At 34.3% G+C, this 26,388-nt stretch overlaps 1 protein-coding gene across 1 annotated transcript; it reads right to left on the reverse strand.

Annotated features, from left to right (window-relative positions):
- Positions 1-122: 122 nt before the first annotated feature.
- On the reverse strand, positions 123-24,559 carry LOC126680534 (uncharacterized). Its single transcript, XM_050375670.1, has 39 exons — positions 24,285-24,559; positions 24,126-24,196; positions 23,241-23,340; positions 23,014-23,121; positions 22,338-22,454; positions 21,267-21,417; positions 20,193-20,440; positions 19,843-20,013; positions 19,428-19,504; positions 19,242-19,359; positions 18,278-18,361; positions 17,256-17,351; positions 16,909-17,010; positions 16,572-16,640; positions 16,326-16,421; positions 16,152-16,253; positions 13,516-13,629; positions 13,307-13,390; positions 9,949-10,077; positions 9,035-9,233; positions 8,804-8,947; positions 8,662-8,705; positions 7,289-7,372; positions 7,118-7,186; positions 6,937-7,013; positions 6,304-6,373; positions 5,500-5,649; positions 5,296-5,361; positions 4,953-5,097; positions 4,812-4,876; positions 4,639-4,704; positions 3,648-3,741; positions 2,365-2,401; positions 2,194-2,251; positions 1,912-2,022; positions 1,479-1,546; positions 1,144-1,210; positions 999-1,067; positions 123-572 (listed from the first exon to the last, which is right to left on the reverse strand). Exons 1-39 carry the CDS (start codon positions 24,327-24,329, stop codon positions 486-488), a joined length of 3,852 nt encoding a protein of 1,283 aa, XP_050231627.1. The 5' UTR covers positions 24,330-24,559; the 3' UTR covers positions 123-485.
- Between the last annotated feature and the right edge of the window lie 1,829 nt (positions 24,560-26,388).

The raw sequence follows: 26,388 nt of genomic DNA on the forward strand, positions 1-26,388 counted from the left end.
AAAATCAAAAATAAATTATAAAACCGAACCTAATATATTATTCTAGTTTGTTCATTTTCTTTTTCTTTTTTATGTTGAAGAGTTGTTTCAGTTTGGTTTGTGTTTGATTTTGCAATTTATCGTTTACCTTTGAACCGAATGCATTTCCCAAAGTTGTGTACTAATACGGTTAAAATGTGTATGATAAGAAAAAGAAAATATGAGTAACTTCTGTTGAGTATGAATCGGGGCTGTACAGTGAGATGGCTAGATTGCTGTACTATACATGTAGCATATGGTGCCATCAAAAAGATAGTACAGAATCATTATGGATTCTTCTTTGTTTGAAGGGTCATTCACATCACGGACGGAGGAAAAAAAAAATCTTGCCAGAAACTGAAGATGTGTGATAATGCGGTTCCTCATTTTACATCTGCCTGTAATTTTGGAAGGGGAATGATCCACCCTATTGCTTCTTTGAAACAGGACAATAAGAAGTAGGCCGATCAGCTCTGGTTTGATGAACCAGCAGACTCGCCTTCTCGTTCATCGATCATGTGTCTTGCTGGTGGACCAAACATGCTCAGCATCACCTGCAGCCCACAAACGAAAATCACACAACTAGCACTCCAAACTGCAAGTATCAGAATGCTTCCTATGGTTATAATGATTTAACTAGTATTCTAAATTATTGAATGGGATATTCTTACTCTTGTTCTTATTCATAGCAAATACAAGAGGCCTTTGAAAAGACAGAAACAGTTATATAAGAAATTAGAATAATCATCCCTACAAATAGGTCAAAGTGTTTATTTTCTCCAAAATTTTAAAAACTCACTGTTTCTCCCTGATTTTTTAGCTATATGGAACTAAAAGGTCAGGAATTTCAATTAAATATAACTAAAATATCAGGAAGGAAACAATTGAGTTTTTAAAATTGAGGAAGAAAACATTAACTTTTGTCCCAATCTCAAGAGTGATAGTAATTATTCCTAGAAACTTCAGGATAGCCGACTTACAGGTAAAAATACCAGCCCATGCAGGAACCCAATAAGAACCAAAGCCAAGTACATTTGGAAGTAATAAACCTGCAAAACCCATAAAACTGTTTTTATATCCTGAAAAGAAAAATAGAATTCAAGGCTCAAAGAAAGCAGCAGAGACCACAAAAATTTCTGATCTTGAGAAGAAGAGGACCATGACTCCAACAAGCTTTGTGAGGGTAATTCCACTGCCAAAAGAAGACATGAAAACATAACACAAAAATTAACAAGTGTTTAGCTTCTAAACCAAAATCCAGTTACATCAAGCCCAAACATCGACTCTAAGAATCTTCATAGAATAGTGAAAGAGCATTTCTGTCAAGCTAACAGTTATATTTGCAATGCTATTGCTCTTACAAATCAGCAGGTTGATCTTCTTCACTGATGATGAACTGTCAGGAAATTGGTCACAAAAGAATCATGTTACAATTAAATTGGAAAAGGCTTAAGAATAACCTGAAGACAGAAGCTCCCATGGTCGTCAGAGCCTCTTTTGCCCTATTGCTCCTATCCCCATGGCTTACCTGTCAGAATATCACAAAATTGTATGATAATATCAGATTTATAGTAATTATAAGTTCTCTTACGATGTATTTGAGAGGCTATTAAAGATTACATAGCAATCACAAAATCTAAAATACCAAGAAGAACAAAATTATACTCCTATGATCCATAATATTAATTACTTGAGAGAAGTTTTTTAGTCCATAAATGGAGCATTTATTGTTATTTTTCAAAATTTATCCTCTATCATTAAATAATTTAAAATAAGTAACAGGAATATGCAAACATAAAAATAGCAATTAGTATGGGTAATTTAGTAAAAGTATTAAAGTATGTAATTTAATAAAAGTATTAAAATGATACTTCAACAGCAAGCGATACTAACCAAGAAGGCATGTGCAATATGCACACAAAACTCGACAGCAATTCCTATTGACATTATAAGGTTCACGACGGAGACCGCATTTAGTTGGATGCCTAGAATTGCCATTACACCCTGTCATAATGAGATTGACAAAAAAACACACTTTGTGAAGAATGAAAATACAAGTGATGATTGGGACAAAAATCAGTATCTTTTATTGAAATTTGAAACTAGTATGGATGCATGCACCAGTTAACAGACACCCACACCCATGCAACCAAGTGTAATCTGCGGTTATCATACCATTAGATCCACAACAATCATCAGTAGAACAAGTAGAATGATGGCTGAACACCACAAACTGCATTCCAAGGAAACCAATGAACCTCCAAATTTAGAATAACCCAACCGAAAAAAGGGAGAAAATGGTATATTAAACAGTAAATAAACGGCAGCTTAACAAAGAGTTAAAACCTAGAAGTGATCACCAGGCAAACAACGAATACGGCACCTGCAAGGTAACAACATGGGAAATATTATAGCACTTGCAAGCTGAAATACAGAAATTTTTAAGGAACAGAAAGCAGAAAAAAGAAAGAAATGTAAAGAATGCCAAGTTATAAAGCACAACTTCATTGCATAAAGTGAAAAAATGTACAAAAAAAGTTCAACCAATGTTTTCTAGCAAGAGGAAGAAATTATCCTCCCACAAAGCATCATGGCTTATAGCAAGTAACTACATAAAACTACCCAGCAACCCATTCATAATGAGTATTACATTTGTGCTTGTTACATGCAAGAATATCTGACGCACATGGGCAGTTAGAATCCCCATAAACACACAGAATGTTATTTTCCTTTTACAATCCTAAAATTAGGCTGTTGGGAATCTACGCTCGCTGATTATGATCCCAAAACGCCAAAAGAACATTGTCAATGGAATGCATGAGTGGCAAATGAAGTAAACAAATTCCAGTCACAAGTTAGATAATTCATTGAACTTTTCTAATTATCAAAATACAGTGGAAAAAGGAAATATTTATAAAACCTCTGTATTCGTTGAGTTATTTTTGTTGCCCACAGTAAAATAAAACTTGTGTTCTGCTCAGTTGTCCAACATTCCAACTTTTTCTTTGGTGTTATTACGTGAAATTAAAAAATGTTTAGAGAAATGCAATAATCGCAGCTTTAGGTGAGGATATTTAGCTGATTGTGATACATAGTAAACTGGATTCCCTTTGACTTCCACTTAATCTAATCGTCCATTTGATGCTATTATAGCTGACAACAGTCTAGAAGAATGCATGAAATACCAGCAACTGTAAGTCCCTGCCTTTTCAGGTTAAGAAGGGGGAAGAAAATGCATCGAGCAAATGTTTGAGTACCAGGCGCTGAAGTAACTCATGCTTTTTTATGATATATTTATGGTAGATAAAACGAATTGAATGCCTGATGACGAACGCCCATATCTAAAACTATTCCATTTTCATTCTCCCCAGTTTAAAATTTGCAATTCAAAGCTAAATAAGTACTCGTCCTCTTCACTACATCATAACCAAAGAATCAAGTTGAAGAGTTCGATAAAATAAAAATTTCAACTCTCAATGGTAACAATAGAAAATAAATGGTGCTCGTATTGTCATTTTCCAGAAAATAATTAAGTTTTGCTTACTGAGAAAGACAGCAGAGAGAGTCTTCGAAAATACATTGCATAGGATTAGAAGATCTAAAATACTGAAATAGAGTATAGTGCTAACCAAGTGCTATAGCAATATTGATCAGGGCTATCCTCCAAATATCCAGATATTGCTCAAAAAATATGTAGAAAACAGAATAGGGAAAGATGTCAATCTGCATCAAAGAGGTAAGAGTTAAATTTCTATATTTACAAGAAAGAATAGGAAAAATAAATGATGCAACATGAACAGTATTAAAGAATTATACGTTAGAAGATAACAGTGCAATATCACAGAAAGTATGTAAGGGATAAAGTTCAACTCGGGACCCAACACAGACTCTGTTAGAGATAAAACTAGAGCCACACCTAACAATTTGAACTTTTGGTTGAATTGGTTATTTGGCATGGTATTAGAACCTCTATGCTCGAAAAGTCTAGTGTTCGATCATTGGCAATCCCCATTAAATGTACACGATAAAGTGGTCATTAACTTGTTCACGCTTCAAGCCCAATAGACATCCGCGTGCAAGGATGTGCTAGAGATAATACTATTGTTTGAGTCTCACCTAAGAGCTTGAACTTTTGGGTTAATTGGTTATTTGACAGACTCCAATGTCTAAGGGTCCTCGCAATACTCTATCTTACTTTGCAGAAAACATAAATGTATCAGATATCAAAGCATTGTCAATTCAACATCATGTCAAGAACCAAAACTATTATCAGACAAAGACAGGCTGATGCAGATGTAGAGCTCCACATCAGAACTCGCTAGAAATATACAAAAAACTATTACTGAAAGTTGGCATTCTTGAAGATTTTTGACAGAATATGCAGCACATGAGGGTAGTATCGGCTATTGTATGGCTTTGTTTTGCAAAGAGTAAGCACATAAAAAGAAAAGCCTATAACCAGAAATAAAGAGCAAATTCAGCTACCATTGCTTAACATCATTCTCTCCCAATCAGAAGGCAAACAAATTTCATAGCCCTCATTAAAAACAGAAGTTCTTGATAGTTCAGTCAATGAAATGAAATAACTAAAAAGAAGAAAGCACAGTGGCATATTCAAACCTGTAGAGACTCGGAAATTCTCGAGCTGAACTCCCGTGCAGCTCGCAATGCATTAACATAATCACTCTGAGGAAATGGAAGTTGAACAAAGAGAAAATAAATGTTTAAAGAGATTCACTCTAAAGTATTTCCATTCTAAATATAAGAACAAAGATTTCAAAAATTCATAGTACTTGTTTGTTAACTGGCGTGTGATATGTACGAAATTCTGAAGCTTGTATAACTCCACTCTCATAACCTGACAACAAAGTCAAATCAAAGCAGTCAAAATCATGCAATTGCACTCAAACAGAAGAAATGCAAATTTCACTAACCATTTAGATCTACACTGTTGGTGTAAGCCCCATGACCACCCTTTGCACAGTCAGCAGATGGCAAAGCATTAAGGAACCATGGAAGCTTCTCCCTAAATTGTGATGTAGATGGTCGGCCACTCACCAAATCTGAATGGCGGAAGCACTGGAAACAAGCTAAAACGTTTATGGGAAAGCTTGCACATGGTATAAGCACTTAGAATTCAAATAATAACCAACAGTTTCTGTTTTTTTATTTTTTGCGATAAAAAAACCAGGTGCTTGAATAATGCCGTCATCTGCAAGCAACTGGACATTTAGGAAAACAGAAAGCATGTAATCAAGAAAAGAGAGAGGACAGAACCGTTGTACAATCCTTGCAAACTCCCCCAACATCGCAAAAACCATCATCAGGTGAGCAACAAGGTGGCTGACAAGAAAATATTTACTTTTAGTAAACTACTTGTACATCATAGTTTCTAATAAAAACAATTAGGCCATTTTGCAAAAGTAACTGAATAAAGATTCCAGCTAGTTTCAGCTTATGGAAAATGACACGAACACCAACCTGATCATCTGGAGGGCAGTAAGTGCTATTTAAAAACTTCCGGCAGCAACCAAAAGCCTCAGGTGATATCCACACAAGAAAGTCATCTAGCCAAGAGGCGGCAGGCTTCGCAATGTAGCTTGATTCTGGAACTAAAGCTGCTCTTGATATCTGTGGCACAACGTATTTCATATACATATATATGTTAATATATGAAGAGGGTTTTATCCTTCAAAGTGAGAAACTGATAGATATTGAAGTACTAAGTGCTCCAACAGACCATAAAAAATTAGAAAATATGAAATACGGCAGAAGCTTTACTCATAAGAATAGCCCAGGGGCTAAAATCATGGACAAACACCGTATAAATCAAAGATCTTTGTTTTTGTTGCAATAGGTGTGCACAAAAATGCATCTCAAATGCTGACAACTTAAAACCAGAATAAATAATGTACAAGCAATGTAGTTGATACCAGATTCAGCACATTGACTACATAGACACGCTAATCAAAACTTCACATTCTATAACAATCCCTCAGCCCAGTGTTATTTGTCTAAAACATCATCCCCGTTTACTAAATGCAGTACATTACATTATGCTGTTTCTATTCTTGTACTTTGTGATACGTCTACAGGGTCAAAGTCCACCACCATTATACAACATCCAAACTAGGTGACATGGAGATTTTAATAGGATTAAACAAGTGAATCTTTGAAATTTGGCCTCAGAAGATGACTTAAAAGGGCATATGTAAATTTACAACGAAATAGCATGCGGATTTTACATCCCTTTTTCAAGAGAAAGATACTTTCAATTCAATGTACCTCATTCAAAAGCGAGTTTGAATCACATTGGCTGATGGAGCACAACTTGTTTGTGTGTCTTGATTCCAAGCTGCAGACAAAAAGCCATTTGATATAAACCAAGCAATCAGATGAAACTAATCCTAAATTCTTGTCCATCGTTACAAATGATACAATAAGCATTTTTCATAGAAAATAGATAACTGCACAAAAGATAAAGAAATTCTCGGATTAGGATCAATTGATTTCCCTGCAGAAGAAGTTTTAATTTGAGTAGGCTATAGCATTGCTTAGCCATTTACCCCCTGACAAAGCTTTCTTCAAATTAGCAACATCAATTTCCACTTTCCACATTCTTCAGTAGCCTACAGTTCATTCTTCCAAAATGCACTTCTAAAGTTTGCATGTAGGACTCATGCATACTCTCAACAACTAGAAGAAAGCTAAATATTCAATGAAAACTAGCATTCACATTCTTACGAAGCAATTTGTTATCTAATGATTTCCCCTCTTTCATCTTTGCAATTGTCATGCTAAAGCAGTACACATTAATGTAATTAAGATGCATGTTATTTTAAAGAATTTTGAGTATGTGAAGATTGCTTGTACATTGTTATAATCCTTGGCAATTTCAATAGGATAAAACCTTTATACCTATAGTTGTAATCCTTGACAACAAAGTATAATGGTGGTCCAACGCGCAGATACTCAGAAATATTACTGAAATAACCCTGGGAAAGCATACAACATTAGCTGTAATATTGCCACCGTAAAAGAATAAAAAGTTGAAATATAACTTCTGCGTGATAATAGAAAATTGGGAAAGAGATTAAACCTGAAGATAAGAATCTCGGGGTAGAACAATCTGTTGCTCCAAACCAGGACTAATTCTTGTACATAGTGCCTACAAGCATTAAACATTAGTACAAAATCATTAGCAAAATGAAGTTGTAACAAATATAGAAAAATGAAGAGAAGAAACAGAGAAGAACAATGATCAACTTACAATGCTTGCCAAAGAAAATGCCACAAAGACAGCAATGACAACTATTTTAACACCCCAAAGTCCGAGTATGGGTGCATGCACCTCCTACAAAAATTGATAAATAAGTACATGATGGCCATGACAAAAACAGTATAGACACTAGTAGCTACTAAATTGTTCCTGCCGTCCCTAGTTATTAAATGCAAAGCCTTTTGGAGAAAAGGCGACTAAATAAAAAACTATAATATATGTATATAAACCCTATGTATTTTAAAAACGTTCAAATATAAATTAAAAACGTAAAAGTACCATAATTATATTATTAAATTCTAAATTAAAAGACTACTGATCATCGAGATCAACTAAATCATCATCATAATCGTCTTGTTAAATGTAATTTAAATAGAGTTATATTAGGTTAAATATATTAAGTGGCTGCTGGCAGCAGCATTTTTAAAGTGTTAAAGTTAAATAGAGTTAAATTAATTAGGTTATATATATGAAGTGACTGCTGGCAGCAGCTTTTTTTAAAGAGTTTATGTTTTGATTAAACTCTAAAAGGCCCACATGAATAAAACATGATTATATTTTGAAAATAGGGCCCGCATGTCAGAGGCTCGCCTGGCCAGCGCCTTGCCTCTGACAAGGCCCACCTCTCGGCCGGTGAGGCCCCTCTCGGCCATCGCCTGAGGGGCCTCACACCTCAAGTGCGCCAATAACTATGCTGCCGTCTACTAAAGGTAGAACCATTGTCAATCCCACTCCACAATCCCAATCTAGTTGATTCAGAAGTAGGAGTCCGCTGGTCTGATGATGCTGTCCTGTTGTACTAAATATATCATAAGGCACCTCAAATCCTTTTAGGCTTGCTCATTGCCCTTTTGCTGTTTCCCATGATAATTTAATATGTTTAACATCCAAGGCTCAGCACCTTGCAGGCTCATGATGTCATGACTCGTGATGGAGATGCTCATACCATCAAAATTTTCTCTGTCTGAGCTTATCTCCACTTAATGCCAATGTCACTTTCCCACAAATGTCATTATCTATCATCTTATCATTCGTACACTTCCATACATCCAAAATGCTGCTTTTTTACTGCTTCTACTTACTACCATACGTTATCACCAGTTGAAAGCCAACCATTTATAAAAGTCCCTGAATTGGTTGCAGCTATTTTACCATCGCTTAATATCACTCACACTTCTACATTTCATCCACTCTGCATTTATAATTTATATAACATCCTTCTCACACTATCACCATCGTTTGTAACATTTCCAATATAAAAGTAATAGCAATCGAACAGTACTTGTGATGCACAAAATGATGTGGACAAGTTAAAGATGATCTAAAAACATTACTTCTATCTAGTTAAAAAACAAAAAAACTACCTTCATATATTTAGCCAGCAATCCAGGTCTTCTCTGATTCACACCTACACTTCATCGGAACATTATTAGAGCTACAAAGAAAATTAGCAAAATGAATATAAATCTATTAATGGAAAATCCAATATCATTGATGCCTTAATACCTTCATTAGGCCCTCGAGAAGATGAAGGAAACTTTATGCATGGGAAACAGTCAATCCTGTTATCCTCGGCTCTCCGACAGTCATATACAATAAATGCAACAAAAGCTGTAACTTGCAGAAGGAAGTCCAACAGAACAGCCAAAGCTACAGATAATCATGTAACAAAATGTATAATCTATATATAGGAAAGAAAACAAAATTGTGGTGTTGATTTACAAGGATAATATAAACCTGCAAACATAGAGAAGACACGACATGCTGGCATAGGAATGAAACTTCCAACAGCAAAAGCTAGAATCTCAGATAAACTAGCAAGTGTTATAGATGGACCAACTTCAACAAGTGCATTACTAATTCGCTCCTCTAGAACTAATTCCAGTGGTTGCCGTTTCACCGCATGCACCAATATACACATGTTATCCACACCAACCTGATTTAAGAGGAGCAAACCAGAATTTAATATCAGTAGTATATAACCAAATTAGAGTTTTGATAGCTAGATTCCAAAACCATCAACAGAAAATCTATTAAAAACAACACAAGGCTGAACTCGGATAAAACTGGTTCAATATAAATGATATTTGACTTAGCATTAAATACAGAAAATTTGCTAGGTACATACGATAATTTATTAGCAAATATAATGTAATTAACCCTCCAAAATTCTAGATTGCACAAAATTCGGAACTGTTGATGCTCCTTCAGTGTAGTATCTATTTGGCAGTGAGGTTACAACTGATTCCCATAATATGCATTTTTAGATCTGATCTTAGTTATTTTGGAGTTATAGAATTTAATTTTCCTTTAATCAACATAGTCAGTAGTGCTTTCTCAATGGCAACTACACCTACAATTTCAAGCATATCAACTAAAGTTTAGGTGTCCGAGTATAACTCCATTCCTTGCCCTCTTTTGAGTAATGCATAACAGTAAAATGGGTCAGCGTAAACAATAAACAATTTCCTGAAAACTTAAAAAAATCAACATGCAAGATTTCTGAGGATATTGTTTTGGAAGAAACTTGTGATACTTGCCATGCATCTTGCCTTACAAGCATAGAGCATAGCGTCCAATAAAATGAGTGACCTGCAATTGCATCAAGCACATAACTGGCCACTGTAAAGAGCAAAAATAATTGAACTTACTGCCAAAACCAGAAAAGGGATGACTTCCATTATGATCAGTGTTGATTTCACTCCAATAGCACTGAAAAAACCAACTGAGCCAAGAACAGAGAGCATCACAAGTACCACTCCAGAAAGACCAAGCATGACCTAGAAACCATTTGAATAAGTTAGTACTGCAAGCTAACCATAAAATTGGTCAATACCGACAAATTGGATGAAAATTATTGGGAAACAAATTAAAATTAGCATTACAAACATAACAATGCCAATGGTGGCAGTTGCAAGAACTATGGGAAGATGAAAGCATCTAACTCGGTGACAGCAGTAAGAATATTGGAATGGCAGCTTGTGCCGATGTTCATGGTAATAACAAGACCACTGACATAATTTTATTGTCGTTTATTACAATTAATTGTAACAGGTAGTAGTTATACCCGTGGTCTGGTAGGTAGTGATAATACTATAGAATTGTACGGCACATATGCAGAATTAGGCCATATGATACTATGAATTTGGCTGTCAGTGGTATCATGCAATACTAATGGAAAGTTACATGGAATACAGTACACCTCGCGTCGTGGGTGTTAGATTCCATCTTAAAACCAATTGGTATTAAGTGGAGGTGCCCAACTAATATATAAACACAAGTCCATTCACACACACAACCAATGTGGGATTTCCCACTTTAACACTCCCCCTCACGCGTAGCGTGTACGGGCCGAGCAACAAAGTCCTCCCTCACGCAAATCTCACGTGGGTCGGGCCAAACTCAAATTGTGTGAATGGACAAGGCTCCGATACCATGTTAGATTCCATCTTAAAACCAATTGGTATTAACTGGAGGTGCCCAACTAATTATATAAACACAAGTCCATTCACACACACAACCAATGTGGGATTTCCCACTTTAACAGTGGGATGTCTGCAACAAGGTATGCTGCTTAACATATGTGGTAAGTAGGGGGTAGGCTTTGTTGGTACATCAATCTGTAAGGTAATACATGGATTAGACTTGTCTGGATTGTTCAGCTCTTGCTCACTTCTGTTTCACTTTTTCTAATAGCAAATATGAAATTTCCATTCCTTTTGTAAGTGAAAGTACATTTTGATGATTAGCTAATATGATAATGATAGTGTACAATCAAGAAATAAGAATTTTTAGTTGAATATGATAATTTTTGTTAATATCTTTCAATTGTATTGACAAAGCTACTTGGATTTGCAATCCGATGAGCTATGTGTGATCCACTCTCTGGCTACATCAAACAACAAATTGACACTTCAGTTCTGTCTTTGATTTTTTATTTATTACAATGTGGGGAGGGGGAATCAAACTTGAGCTCTGGTCAAAATACAATGTCCCTACCACTAGGTTATGCCTGTGGGGAACCAGTCGGTGAAGTAATTGGCAAAAACACCCCTTCGTCCAACAGATTTCATAATATATCCACAAAGAAACATCCATATCTTGTAGAGAAAATAGCTATTTCCTATATGCAGTAAGTTTTAATTTTGAGTGAGGAGAAAAAGATAACAAGATTTACCATAGCGGTCAACTTTAACTCAATCACAGCTGGTATAATACCCCAAGCAACAGAATAGCCAATAACCTAGCCTCATATTCTAGACAAACATGTACGAGCAATGAATTCGAAACAGAATTACTAAGTTCTTAAAACACCAAAAACGAGATAAGCAGGCTAGCCTCCAAGTACTATTTTTTTTCTTTTTTTCTATGCTCTTATATATTTTACCCTCTATTTTCCTAAAATTCCTCTATTTTCCCTTCTCTTTTTGTCCTTCTCTCTGATACATCACCTTTCCTTTTTTTTCTTTTTTCCCCAAAAGCAAAACATAGTTTCACCTTCAGCCTATGTTGCTCGGAAGCTTAGCGAGTCCTACATTTCACTATTTCATTTTCATTTCTGAAAAACGCTTATGAAACACCCAAGAATTTATATTATAACCAATTTTTTTAAAAAAAAAAAACTGTTCCAGCGTTTTCTATTTCCATGCAGGCTATCTGGATCACCTAACATGGCAATGGCATTCTAGAAGGCAAAGTGCCACTATAATTCGTGGTATTTGAGAGTTGAGCAAAGTAGTAAATATGCTATTGCGGATTCTGTGATTCTATTGGAGTCAGACTTCCTCACTTGTATCATGCAGGCTGTAGAAGAGTTACACATATTTCAAACCAGAACTTTTTGTTTCTTCAGACAGCCTCATTCTCACCTATATAAAAGACTCATTCTCCTCTCTTATTGAATCCCTGTGAATTATATAGTTAACATGCCACATCAAAATTGAAACATTTGACATTCTCAAGTACAAGGGATGCTCCAAAAACTTTATTCAATCAGAAACCTTTTTTTTGGTCCTTTTCAGTTTCTTTTTCATTATAATTTTGATGAAAAATAAGTCATGGGATACAAAGTCGACCTACTTCTAACAATGGTTTGTCAATTTACAGTTTCCAAATGGAAATAAAAAGTGATGAAGCTGGTAAACATCGATTATAAACTGATAGGGATGACAGTCTATCATCATAATGAGGTTATGATTCTAACAAATGCTGCCACCAGTGACACCATTTGAAGTGGTAGAAACACAGTACCCCGGCACATGAAATTTCGCAAATAAAAGGAAGTAGTTACTTCAATTATATCAATTTGCTAGAGCCCTAATGTAGATATATATTTTATACAAACAAAAGGTTGTGGCCCTAAAAATCATGATAGCAGAAATAATTCACCCTTGAAAAATGCAGTTTTACAAATAAAATCAGCACAGCATATGTACTAATTGTTTCCTAACATAGATAAATTTTCCAAATTATTTAGTTCCTCAAAATATCATTTTCACATATGAAAAACAAAATGTTTTTCAGGAACAGAAACAATGATCCCTTTCCTGCATGGTATTATCATTATCTCTAATAATTTAAATAGGCATGGATTATGCCACTAAAAAGATCTGAAAGAGTGGAGAAAAAACGCTAAATTTGGAGATAGGTATCTGAAAGGAAGACCCACTTCAATCTTTGTGGAAGCTTATGATTTGGATTTAAGATACCATTACTTTAGAAGATGCATGCATTAGATTAAAATTAACAGCAGATAAATATACATCATCTTTACAGTGCTACCATTGTGCAAGGATTGTAAGATTTTACCAGGAAAGGCATTCATCAACCAACACAATCCGGAAGCATTATATGTGCAACAAAACCAAGAGAAGGACATAAGTGGCTTTTATGAATAATGAATTCCGAGGTGAGAATGGAAACATATTTATACAAAATGCCATAGATATACACACTCACATATGTAGATTTAGAACAAAAGAACTACTCAATGCAAGAAAAAACTTATACCTTGGATGAGAGGTAGAATGTAGACAGAGAAGGTACATCACCCAATGTCACAGATATATAAGCAAACATCACAGCATAGCTCACCTAAAAAAGATGGATAAGTGGGAGAAACGGAAAGAAAGTCACTCGTTACATTAATCACATGTGAAAAGTAAAGGTCTACAGAAATAAAGATAAGCAGATTAATGTCAAGCTTGGTAGACACTTACTAACACAGTTACAATATCCGCAGTACTTTCTCGTTTCAACTCTTCCTCGATTGAGCTTTCGCTTGAATATGAGAGAGTAAGATTGCTAGACTGCACCATTGCTAGCAGCTCCTCCTGAGTTTATAATAGGTATGGATTAATACATATGTAATATCATAAGGACTAAAATATAAAGCAACTGTTGCAATAAAATGAAACATAAGCAGAAAATCATTTTTATTTGTCTTTTGGATAATAAGAAAGTACCAATAAAATGAACGTTAAAGATGTTAATTAAGAAAAAGAAATCTAGACCAACCAAAGCAGGGAGAAATTTGCCACCATGCTTACTCAGTTCTCCACAACCTAAACACAGGGAAGGGAGAAAATTTCATGCTGCAATGTGTCCAACATTGCTCACCTTTCAAACACATTTTCCAGGGATAATTAAAAGTAAACTAGTTTCCTATATTTAATAGCAACAAACAGAATCATTGGCGCTCGGATGCATAACAAAGATTGTTCTTTTTTTCACTGAAGAATGAGAACAGCTGAATCTACAATTTTATTGAAAGAACATGGCATCCCAAAAAAAGGGGAAAGCAAGAAAAGTACAAATATAGTACAAATAAAATCTATAATAATCCCCTAATTTTGATTATTAATATTTTTGCTTCCAGGCCTACATTATAAGCTTTTATTCCTCAAAACTTTTGAGGGATAAAAGCTTATAATGTATGACTGGCAAAAAGTAGTCATACATACTGCTCAAATTGGTAAATCTGAGCATAAATTTGGTATTATACAAGTGTTAATTTTTTAATCAATACTATGCAAATTCTGTAAAGTATATCAAACAGCATAAATATTATATTGGTTTTTCACAGTTCATATGGATGCAAGAAAGTTGTTCAAGAAACTTAATCATTTCTTTTTCAAGAAATTTGTTTATGTGGTGCAGTAGAGTAGTTTATGTGGATGCAAGAAACTTGTTCACTGAGCAGTCCTCCTTTCTGCAAATTTTAATAATAGCTAACAACTATCATCTATATAATTATTGATTCTCACAAAATATAATTTTCTCATTAGTTCCCACCTTTTCTAAAACAATTATTTTAATCAAACACAATCTTACTTAAGTTTCCATCTTTTTCCCAATAGTTATTTGATAATTATTTCAATTGAAGAAAAGAATACTATCAAGAGGCAAAACACAATAGCACAATCAATTCCGTTCGATGCATATCCAAAACCTCTTCTTCTTCTTTTTGTAGATTTCATCGTCAAAAAATTAAATAGTTTGTTATGTTAATATAAGTAATGGTCATCGTTTTATTGAATTTGTAGAGATATAATGATGGAATAATCTAAAATAAATTAAAAATTGAACAAATTTTTTGTTTGATTTACTACCTAATGCATTGGGGCTCAAACCTGATGACAATGGGATCAACAAATATTATGTTGCTGATTTCCTCACTATACCACTTCAAGGCTATATTGGTGGACCCCGAATTTTATCACTTTCACTAAATTAACTATTTGGTCGATTCGTTCTTTAATTTTTTAACTTTCTATAATTTGGGTAATTAGATTTAATTTACTTAATTCAGTCGGTTCGGTAAAAGATCTAAAAATTAATATGATACTAATATATAAAAGAGCCAAAAATGAATATGCTATTTTTAGTTGCAAAAGCAGCGTACCGCATAAAAAGATTTGATTAATATTGTAAAGTATTGAAAAATATGGCACTCTGTCCATATTTTATAATATTCAAAATTTTATAACAATTCACTATTAAAATTATTAGAATATTTTTATATTTTATTTTTCTTTATTAGTTTAAAATCACGGGGTTTGTAGTATTATTATATTAATTTTTCTATTTAAGTTATTATTTAAATTAAATGTAAATTTGATTCCGCGCAAATGCGCGGGATTACGACTAGTTAATGCAAAAGTTCTCCCCATCCATGCTTCTAGAAATAGAGTTTAGATACATGAACATGAAACAAGATAATTATGTGACAAAATTTTCCATTCAATATCTGGAACATTTTAAAAAAGAAAGCCTTAGTCTGAATACAAATTTTCTCTCCAACAAACATATCTAATCTTCATTTCTCATCTCCTTGAGTACACATTCAACAGTTTAGTCCATGAGTATTAATTTAATTTATCCCTTTAGAGGCTTTCTAAACATGATAATTTTATAAAATGATCGTACCAGAACTTTTTCCAGCAGCAAAAACACTCGGTTAATCAATACTATAGGTTCAAAACATAAGAAAATGTGGAAAACAATATGCTGGAGATGAATTTTAACAACTTAATGGAGCCACAGTACCAACTTTTCTGTACATGCTTGGAACTGTTCCTACAAGTGTATCTTACATTTTTTTCTTTCGAAACTACAAATGTATCCTATTTATCTTAAACAAAAGGGTTGCATGAAGGTGGAAGCTTCTTACAACATCTAATGGCATGCAGTTTAGAGGCATAAAATTGCATTGGAAAAACCTTCATATTCACAACAGAATTGCAGAAACTAAATTTACTCAACACTAACAGCATATAAATGTGAAACATAAAAACCAAATGTATAGGACAGCGTAAAAAAATTATGCAATAAAAGTATTGCACAGTGCGCAAACCTCCACTAACTGAATGAATGCTCTTTCCCATGCCACTGCCTTTCCATTCTCTGCTTCATCAACAGCATTATTAACTGGATAGGTGATAATAAAAGCAGAAGCCTGAAACAAAAAATTGTATCACTGAGTTAATATATTCTAATTAATGAACTCAGGAAGGATTAGACATACTACCTCTGTATAGTTATTCCCTGAAAAGCCCCCTACGGCAGTGGTTGGATCAAGAGGAGCCTGAAATGCACTTAAACATGTTTCTGCAGAAGTATAATGCTGAATGAAGGAAATACAAGGGATGGAAGTCAATATGCAGCTAGTGGTTCAAGAAATACAAAAGGAACGTAGGAATATTATGTGTTGCGAGAATCCTCTCCCAAAAATAAATAGCTTCATAGATACAAAATGAGAAGATTGCTAAAATACCTGAAAACAATATTCCACATGTTCGACTCCCCCATAGTTGTCATAATTTTCAGGGTCCATTTTAAAATACTATCAAAGAAAATAGGAAAAAAAACATAAAAGTGTAAGTAAAAAAATAATATGTTTATACAGGAGCACATTAACCATACATCTGAAAATTCAAAACTTTATCACAAGAAAATGAATTTTTATAATAATTAAGCAAGAATAAAGAATTCCCCCCCCCCCCCCCCAATCCCAGTTTACAGGCTCTATAAATACATATTAGAGCATGCGATTGTATTCTTCACCTTCAAGAGAGACAAACAATATGTAACTTAGTACAATGTAAAATAACCTGCAGAACACTTTGAGTAGCACAATCCTGGCCCAAAGGCTTCAGGCAAATATCAGTAAGAGATACAACTGAGCCAGAATAATTTGCACGTAAGCCATCAACCTGGTAGCATTAAGCAAAGATAGAGATATCACATATTCCATTACCAAAAGAAATTAAAAAATGGCTATATGGACGCCTATCTGCCTATTTCCATGCAAGAGATGATCAAAACACAAAAGTACCATATTCCATTTTGTAGATAAGGAAATAAGAAACAACGTTTGTGAAAGAAAAAAAATCAACTTATAGTGAAACTGTGACACGCTTAATTATAGTTAAGAAGTAGGAACAAGCACTTGCTATACCTTTTTCTGTAATTCGAAGAGTAACTGGATATTATCCTCAGTAACAATACTGGTCTTCCTATCATGCTCTGAATCAGGCAAGGTTGCAAGTATAAGCTGAGACATGCAACATCATGTAACAACTTCAGTACTTACGTAATTTAAACAAAACAAACCCTTTTAAAGAAGGCCTAATGTCTTAAAAAAACCCCGACCTTTTACCCCCTTTTCAATCATACCCTGATGTTGAAAATTTGTCAATTTTACCCTATTTTACATTTTTGTGTTTCAATTGTACCCTGAAAAATTAAATTAACGTCTTTTGCGTTTGGAAATTTGTTTAAAACATTCTCCATGTCTCGCATATATTAATTGTATATTTTTAAAATTTATTTAAATTTAGTTAAATTAATTAAGAATTTAAATTAGTGTTAATTTGATTATGGTTTTTAGTTAGTTTTTAAAAATAAAGGACTTATTTTTATTTTTTTGAATAAAAAAGAATTTAATTTCATGTTTAGACTTAATTAATTGAATGATTTCATCATTTAAGTAAAAAAATTAACAAAAATTAAAATATTGGGGTACAATTGAAAACGGAAAATTCAAAAGTGGGTAAAATTGACAAATTTTCAACGTCGGGGTAGAATTGAAAAAAAGTTTAGAGATGAGGGGTTTTTGAGTGATTAGGCCTTTAAAGAAACAAAAGAAAAACAAAAACAAAATATCTATCCAAGAAACGCAGAATAATAGAAGCACAATTTCAAATTGCATATATGAAAACATAGTGGTAGCTTTTCAGGCATGAGTAAATGAATATTGCAATTGGGATTAAAAAAAGGCCATCCATTGCAAAGATGTAAATTTGTAATGCAATGGCATGGCTCACATCATGAACTACACAATAATAAAAACCAATCTTATCAGATTCATATAACAAACAATGAGTAACAGAAATGCCCACAAAGCAAGATAGCAGTTAAATTTGGGAAATCACAAAAAGACAGGGTCGAGAAAGAGAAATACAAAAAGTATAATGAAACCTGTTCAATTCTGTAGAATGGGGCCAGGTGGCTGTCAAAAAAATGCTTCTCTTCTGCTGCCTTACTCCCAGGACCTACCCACAGCTAATAATCATAGTTGTTAAGAATTGACCAACATCAGTTAACGAAAAGAGGAAGAACAGGAGAACTAAATGGACATATTGAAATTCTATAAAATCTAATGAGCAGATATATCAACCAAAAACAACAAATGTAGTTAATATAGCAAAAAGAAAATCCTGTTTCAAAAAATAATTACAAGAAACAAACAGGGCAGTAAATGAAAATCATACATTTCAAAGTCCAATTATCAGAAAATCGTAGCATTGTCACTTAAAGAAATGTCAAATTATAAAAGGCACCTTTAAACTTTTTTTCAATTACACCCTGACGTAGGAAAATCCTCTCAGAACCCCACCTTTAGATTTTTTTTCAATTATACCCCAAATTATTAAATTGACCTCTTTTCACATGAAATTTTTTTTAAATAATCTTTTATTTTTAATTTATATTCTAATTAAACACTAATATTATTAATAATGTAAAAAGTTATTCTTCCTAAAATTATATCCAATAACTTTTTAAAATCCAAACCATAAAAATTTCCAATTTAGAGTACAATTGAAAAAAAATATAAAGGTGGGGGGATTTTGAGAGGAGTTTCCTACGTCATGGTGCAATTGGAATGAAATTTAAAGGTGGGAGGGTTTTGAGAGAGTTTTCCAACGTCAGGGTGCAAAAAAAAGTTTAAAGGTGGAGGGCTTTTGAGTGATTAAGCCATTATAAAATCCACAAGTAAATAGATAACATTCTTTTTAAAATTGGATCAATGGTTCATAAGTAACTCAAAGCTTCATAAGACGAGTAAAGCAAATATGTATACTCCATTTATAGGACACTACTTGACTAAGAACTCACGACGGAAAAGACACCTTTACATAGTTAGTAAAATTGATGTCAATACCTTTTCCGGACGCGTCTCCACCTTAAGACCAATTAAACCTACACAAAGTACAAGAACAACTGCCAGTGATGAGCACAGGACGAGGGTGGGATTTCTAGCAACCCAAGTACCGTATTGCCTGGATGTAAAATTGAAATAATCAGTGTATACACATTCATAAAAGGGCAAACGCAGTTTAAATTTCACCTGTAAAATCTTGACATGTATCCTTGAACATTGGGAAGTTGGAACCAATTTATCAATCTAGGAGTACTCTCATGTACCTGGTATTCAAGATAAAATAGGCATCAACAATTTCAATCAAGCCAAGGATCTCATCATTTAGAAGAATTAAAGGAATATAACAAATACATTCCATAAATCAAAAGCATATAATTAGAATTTCAAAGAAAAATTCAAATATTTTAAAATGAAAACAATACAGTATAACTGCAACAACTGAAAGTTGATTATAAGATAGAGCAAATGGTAGAAAAAAGAAAGATATCACAAAGGGGGAACCATAAGAGATGTCTCATAACATGGCTGAAGCAGCAACTTCTTTATTGACATGCAAGCAAGCGGGAAAATATTGCATTGTGGAACATACAATTTTACCTACCTTACCATCCACCAGAATGTCATGATTATTATCTTCATCTGTATAGCCTAACAATGGTTCTTTGCCAGATACAGCTCCTTGGTCCCTTCTCTGATGAAATAAAGTCCATCCCACTAGTGCAAAAACTAGTAGAATGTATACAATAGCTACTGAGAAATCAATACATTTGACCTGCAAGCATTGGTCAACATCACCAAATAAATTCTACAACAAAAGATAAGTTTTAACTGTAGACCATCAATATCTATCTTAGTCTATGACCAATCAACAATGAAAAATTTGGACCAACTACTGAAACCAGAGATAGTGAAAGAGAAAGAAAAAAAATCAAAGTTGCCAACTTTCCAAACCTTAAGAGGCCCAACTTTAATTAAACATGAATCTTCTTTGTGTGGAGTTGGAGGCTCTGAACTCGAGCACACAGGAGTAGAAGGACAATCACCACAAGAGCAGCCCAGTGAAGTGTCTCCACATGAATAAGCAGATAGATTCATAAGCTTCATGTCATAAACATCAGGAATGCTCGTCTTGAAATTAATGGCATAAGGAGACCCAGGGAACCCAGGGGGTGTCTTCTGACCAATAAATGTAAGCCATTCTATACGATAAGAATATAAGGAAATTAGAATTTGGTACAGGCACAAAACAAGCAGAGCCTATGGAAAACATTTATAGGACAAATGGCTAAAAGAATACGTTATAGGAACTTGCTTTTACAATTTCAATGAATGCGCACGAAATGCCTATTGTCGAGCGCCTAACTAAAAATAGAAAAATACGCATCTCGTCAATTTAAGCATATAGCAGAATAATCATAAAACTAGAATCCTCACCTTAAGGGGGGTAATTCCTTCAAGAATAATAACTAGACCATCCATTCGATGTACAAAAAATATAGGCTATGACAAGTTTCTGCTTAAAAGTGAGAAGAAGCCAAGATAGGTTAGTGCTTCTAGAGTTATTACTAATTCCTAGTCAGCATCAGCAGTTTTCTGCAGCACTTTTTGTTACTTTATCTTAATCCAGCAGAACAGTGTTAGGTAACAGGTTTTCTTAATGTCTTACAATGAGGACCAAACAAAAATAATCAACCAGCATGAATATGACACGTGCTAACATTAGCTTTCATTTACTAAAGATTTTGTTAGTAAAAAAGGGAAGAATGATAAAGACAAGGTAAGTTTCCAAATAAAAGCTTCTGCAGCTACTCAAAAACTATGAATCTGCCAAAACTGATATATGTCCAGTTGTATTCTGTTGCCTAGGTCCATCTCAATTATATAGGTCCTCAAAATACTAAATGAAAAGAGAATTACACTGTTCTTGCCACAGTTCAGGCAATGCAGCAAACTGACAGCACAAGTGAAGTTAAACAGACAAGGATACTCTACGCTTAATAATCACGTTGAAAGATAGCTCGTCACCTTTAATACTTTTGGCACCAGCTCCAACAAAGTCTAATGCCCGTGTATTCATAGTACCAAACTTCACATCCATGCAGGAATTGTAGAGCCCTTGTGCAAAAGTGTCGGATAAATAATAGTCGATACCATCCACGGTCGAATTGCAGCCAACCTTGGTAAATGACAAAGGTAACAATAGAAGATTCATAAGAACATTGTATTAATCATAACTTTTTGATAACATGAAACGATCTCATCTTTTATGAAGATCAAAATTATTGATCACAAACTTATCATTAATTTCCCATTCTAACGAAAGAATGATGCACAACAGTTTTATTGGACAAGGATATTAGGGCATGCCATTAGAAAATGATAGATGTCAACTGTTGATGTCAGTGTCAGAAGACACATTTGCAACACATACTGAGTAGCATATGCCCATAATGCGGCGCCATATTGGCAACTGACTTTACCTCAAGATAAGTAATGATTAAAGAATAAAAGTTACCCACTAAAGTTTTTACAGACCTCACAAAAATGAGAACCATTGGGAATCCACAAAAAGGAAACCACCATTTCAGCATGTCTACAACACATAGCTTAGAGCCTTAGAAAATAAAATTTACCTACTTAAATAACATTGCAAAAATTTCTGATTAAATGATCATTGATGACCACACAGAAATGGGGACCCATGGGAATTCATAAAGGCAGCCAGAGTTTTGACATGATTACACGTTACAACACATACCCAGTAGCAAATGACAATAATGCCAATGTTGTAGGGAACGGCACCATTTTGGCAGCAGGATTTACCTCAAGATAAGTAAGATCATTAAAAGAATAAATTTACCCACTAAAATAACACTGCAAATATTAATTTATGATTTAATGATCATTATTGACCGCACAAAAATGAGAACAAATGGGAATCTACAAAGAGGCAACCAACAACTGAACTAAAGACCATAATTTCATCAGAGTGGAAACAATAGCCTATAACAAATGAGAAGGCAGCTAACTAATATAAAACCAGAAGGGCACATATTGTCATCAACACAAGCTATTACTTATTATCAGAGCCCTCACCTCCAAAGTAGAAGTAACATTGATGAAAAGACTTTGATTTGGCGAGCAAGATAGCTCACAGAAAAGATTTAAGAAGTTCCTCAAGCATGCTGGGCAGCCCACAAGAAAAGGAATTGCCTGCAATAGATTACATGATTCATACACGAATAAAGAAAAAAAAACATTAAATCGTTCTTTTTATGTTAAAAGTTTGTTTACTTATATAACAAAAGAAGAGAGTGAAAAATTTCGGAACATATTCATCAAAGGACAATTATAGAAAAACAAAACAAAGAGAAAACCATGAAAACACTAAAAGAAAGACGGTGTCCTTGAAGCGATAACCATCTTTCGGCTAATCTAACCTCCTATTGTCCATTTAATAACAAACTGAATTAAAAATTATGCCAATTGCTTCGGCAATACGCTTCGCAAAAAACTTGCTTTGAAAACACAAAAGTCGCAATTAAAGTCATAGATAGACTACAAGGTAGACTTTATACATCATTAGCAGAGAGGATGTGAGCCACCAAAAGATCATGGTTTCCAACAAGTACAAGTCTTATACATAAATGCACAAAATCAGTGCTTTCAACTACAAAACATATGAAAAAGTATTTGATAGACAAACACACAAAGACATAACATTTACTTACATCCTTAAAATATAAATAAAGAGAGCAATGAAGTTTCTTACTTGTTGGACCTGGGTCCGCAGTGTATCAAATTGAACCTCTGTACAACAAACATTTCCTGTTATGGTTGGGCACAAGCTTTGAATTTTGGCTGAGAAAAGTTCTTCTGGCTGTGTAAATGCATCAATGGAAATAAATTTTGTGGAACTCACATGAATTCAAACATGATAGGTATATTTGCAGCCATAAGAGAGCAGAGCCCTTGAATCATCAAGAAGTTGCAATTTACCTTAACAGATGGTGTACCATATGGGCAATTCAGAACTTTGCCATCACTGCGTTTGCCACAAATGTCATACATTGCACAATATTCCTCACTATGATGTTCCCTGTTCAAAAACCAAACATACAAGAGCCCTCCAATATTAGAAGTATGATTGAAGTCCAAACTCTTTAGACTAATACAAATTGCCGTCTTTAGGTCAATGTCAAACCCATGGAAACCATAATTGTCATTAAAATACACCAATAGATAATCTTTCTATTATTGATAAAAAGCATGAACCAGAATTCACCGAAACAATCCTCGGAAAAAGGAATTCTAAGAGAAAAAAAATATCACAAATTTGATTGATCAGCTATTATATTCACAAACACGTGAGGGCTACCAATAAAAATGCACACAACAAACACTTCACTAATCAACCACTCAGGTCTTCTTCCGAATGAGTCGCATGCTAGAAATTAGTAATTCTTGCATGCCATTTCCAACATGATTTTATTTCTGTCAAAATGTCTTAATTTTCTGTTAAGTTGTTAGAAATAGGTAGCACGGACACGGGAAAACGGGATACTTGGACACGGCCACAGCGAAACAAAATTATTTTAAGGTTTCCTATGTTAAAATCGAAGTTTCGTATCTAACACGTATCCCCGGAAACGTTGATCATGCTGCTACCTAGGTTAGGATGGAAAGAATTAACTAAATGAGAATTTCAATAAGCATTTCGAGACTATCCCAAAAACACACCCTAAGATTATAATCAAAAAATCTAAAACCATCAGATATTCAAATATAAGTCCACTCAGATCAAAACAAATCTAAAAATAAAAATAAAAATTAATTATCAAATTCACAATCTATAGAATCAAGCTTATAGCTAAAAGAGCTTACCCATAATTAAAATTATCAGTGCTCCAAGAACCAGTCTGCTCTGCACTCAAGAGCCATATCAACAATATAACCTAACAAGAAAGCCAAAAATCACTCAATTAAAACTATAAAACCTAACTAAATTAAACTGATTCAAGCTAATAAAATTGAAAGAATTACATGTATTAAGGTGAAGCGGCAGCAGTAACGCCGAGAAGAAATCATACTGTATTATTGAATATTTGATAATATGGAACTGTGAAATAAATTTAGATTTGTATCAATGGAGGATTAGTTAGGTTAGCAGTTACTGATTAGTAATTTAGTAAAGAGACGAAGAGAGAAACATCGGAAGAAAATGAAGATGCAGTGGACATTTTTGTTTTGTTGCAGTTTAAATTGGAAAGTAATGAGAGTAAGACACGCTTCATTTATATCTAGAATGCTAAAATACTTTGTGCCTGCCATTTTAGAACCGCTATGCGATTTTATATATTTTTCTAAGGCTTAAGGTCTGAAAAACTACCGACCTTTCAATTTTTTTTCAATAGCACCCTCATCTTGTAATTTTTGCAATAGCACCCTATTTTGTATTTTTGACTTTCAATAGCACTCTAAAGTAAAAAAATTAGATGATTTGATTACTATAAGGATGAAATTTTCAAAAAAATTAAATTTAAAGGTGAAATCATACTTTTTTCTACTTGTACACTTTTAAACAAGTCTTTTAACTTAAAAAAAGTTCAAATAAGTCTTCGATAAATGAGTTTAATTTAATAATTTATGGTGCTGTTGAAAGTCAAAAATATATAATAGGGTAAAATTGACTGTTTTACAAGGTCGGGGTGCTATTGAAAGCCAAAAATATGAAATAGGGTGCTATTGAAGAAATTACAAGGTGAGGGTGCAATTGAAAAAATTTTGAAAGGTCGGTAGTTTTTCAGACCTTAAGCCTTTTTCTAATATAAAAAGAGGCATAATCTATGAACAAAAGGATCACTTTACCTCCTCAACTTGGCAAAAAGTATCAAAAACGTCCAAATTAAGAAAACCGGATCACTTTTACCCTAATTTGGCAAAATCGGTTCAAAAACCCTCTTATGTTGACATGACACCTTCATTGGAGAGTGGGTTTCTAATGATTCATAATTTACTTTAATTAATCATATATTAAAATATTAATTGATATCGTATCTAGTAACATAAAGGCATTAAAGCAGCCTTAACAACATGAGACTTCACCAGGTCAGGCAATTAGGGGACCCGAACCGAGATACCTCCACTGAATAGCATTCCGGACTATGGTATCTCGGGTAAAGCATGACTGATACGGTAACCGGAATAATTGACCTAGCTCGATTCGCAGGTAGACCGATCTTTAGTTTCTACTAACAAACCCTCTGGGACCATTAACGGACTCTGACACCTATAGAAGGTTCTCCGCATCGTGTATCTTTCTCGATATACGAGACATAATGAGGAGCTGCCACATCAGCTAACTGATTTGTGGGGACCAAGAGAAGAGGAATAATCCACTGAGGTAGGTTTGCACAGGCAGGTGTGGAACTAGGAGTCTAAGTCAGGAGGGTCGAAATTTTTGAATTCGGCCATTTAAAGAGATAAAACAAGGGTAAAACAGTGTAAAATTGATAACTATTACTTGTAGGGGCGGTTACATGGAAAAAAAACCGCCCCTATCACTTCTAGGGGCGGTTTTTAGGGGGTTATAACCGCCCCTAGATGAATTTTTTTTTAATTTTTCCCGGCGAGGGGGGTCGGACGACCCTCTTCGACCCCCTGGATCTGGCCCTGTGCATAGGGTGAACCTATATAAGGCAACTTATGTGCAAATCCTGATGTAATTCTTTTTTTCTTACCCTGCACCTTCTCTTTCTCCTCTTCTTCCTTTTCTTCTTACAAACACTGACTAAACCGTCAGAGCAATTTGTCGGTTTCCCCCACCGGTATTTTGTCTGGGGTTTCTTTGTTCTTATTCTTTCAGGCTCTGTTGACCGGATCAGGCGGCAGCGATTTATCACTTGGCGCCGTAGGTGGAAATCATTTTTGAATATCCCCTGTTTTTTGCTTTGTTCTTAGTAATACTCTGTTTTTCACACTTGCAACAATGGCAGATAACCCTCTTTGGAAAGGGTAGAGCACCCAGGCATTATTGGAATGAAAATTGGGTTGTTAGGAGGCGGTTCTACTGGTGGTCGGTCCATTGTGATCACCGGGATAACCCCTCCGGCAAATGTTCATGTTGGGAGTTTGAGGACTTCAGGCA

The sequence above is a fragment of the Mercurialis annua genome, linkage group LG5, assembly GCF_937616625.2.
Source record: "Mercurialis annua linkage group LG5, ddMerAnnu1.2, whole genome shotgun sequence".
Lineage (NCBI taxonomy): Eukaryota > Viridiplantae > Streptophyta > Magnoliopsida > Malpighiales > Euphorbiaceae > Mercurialis > Mercurialis annua.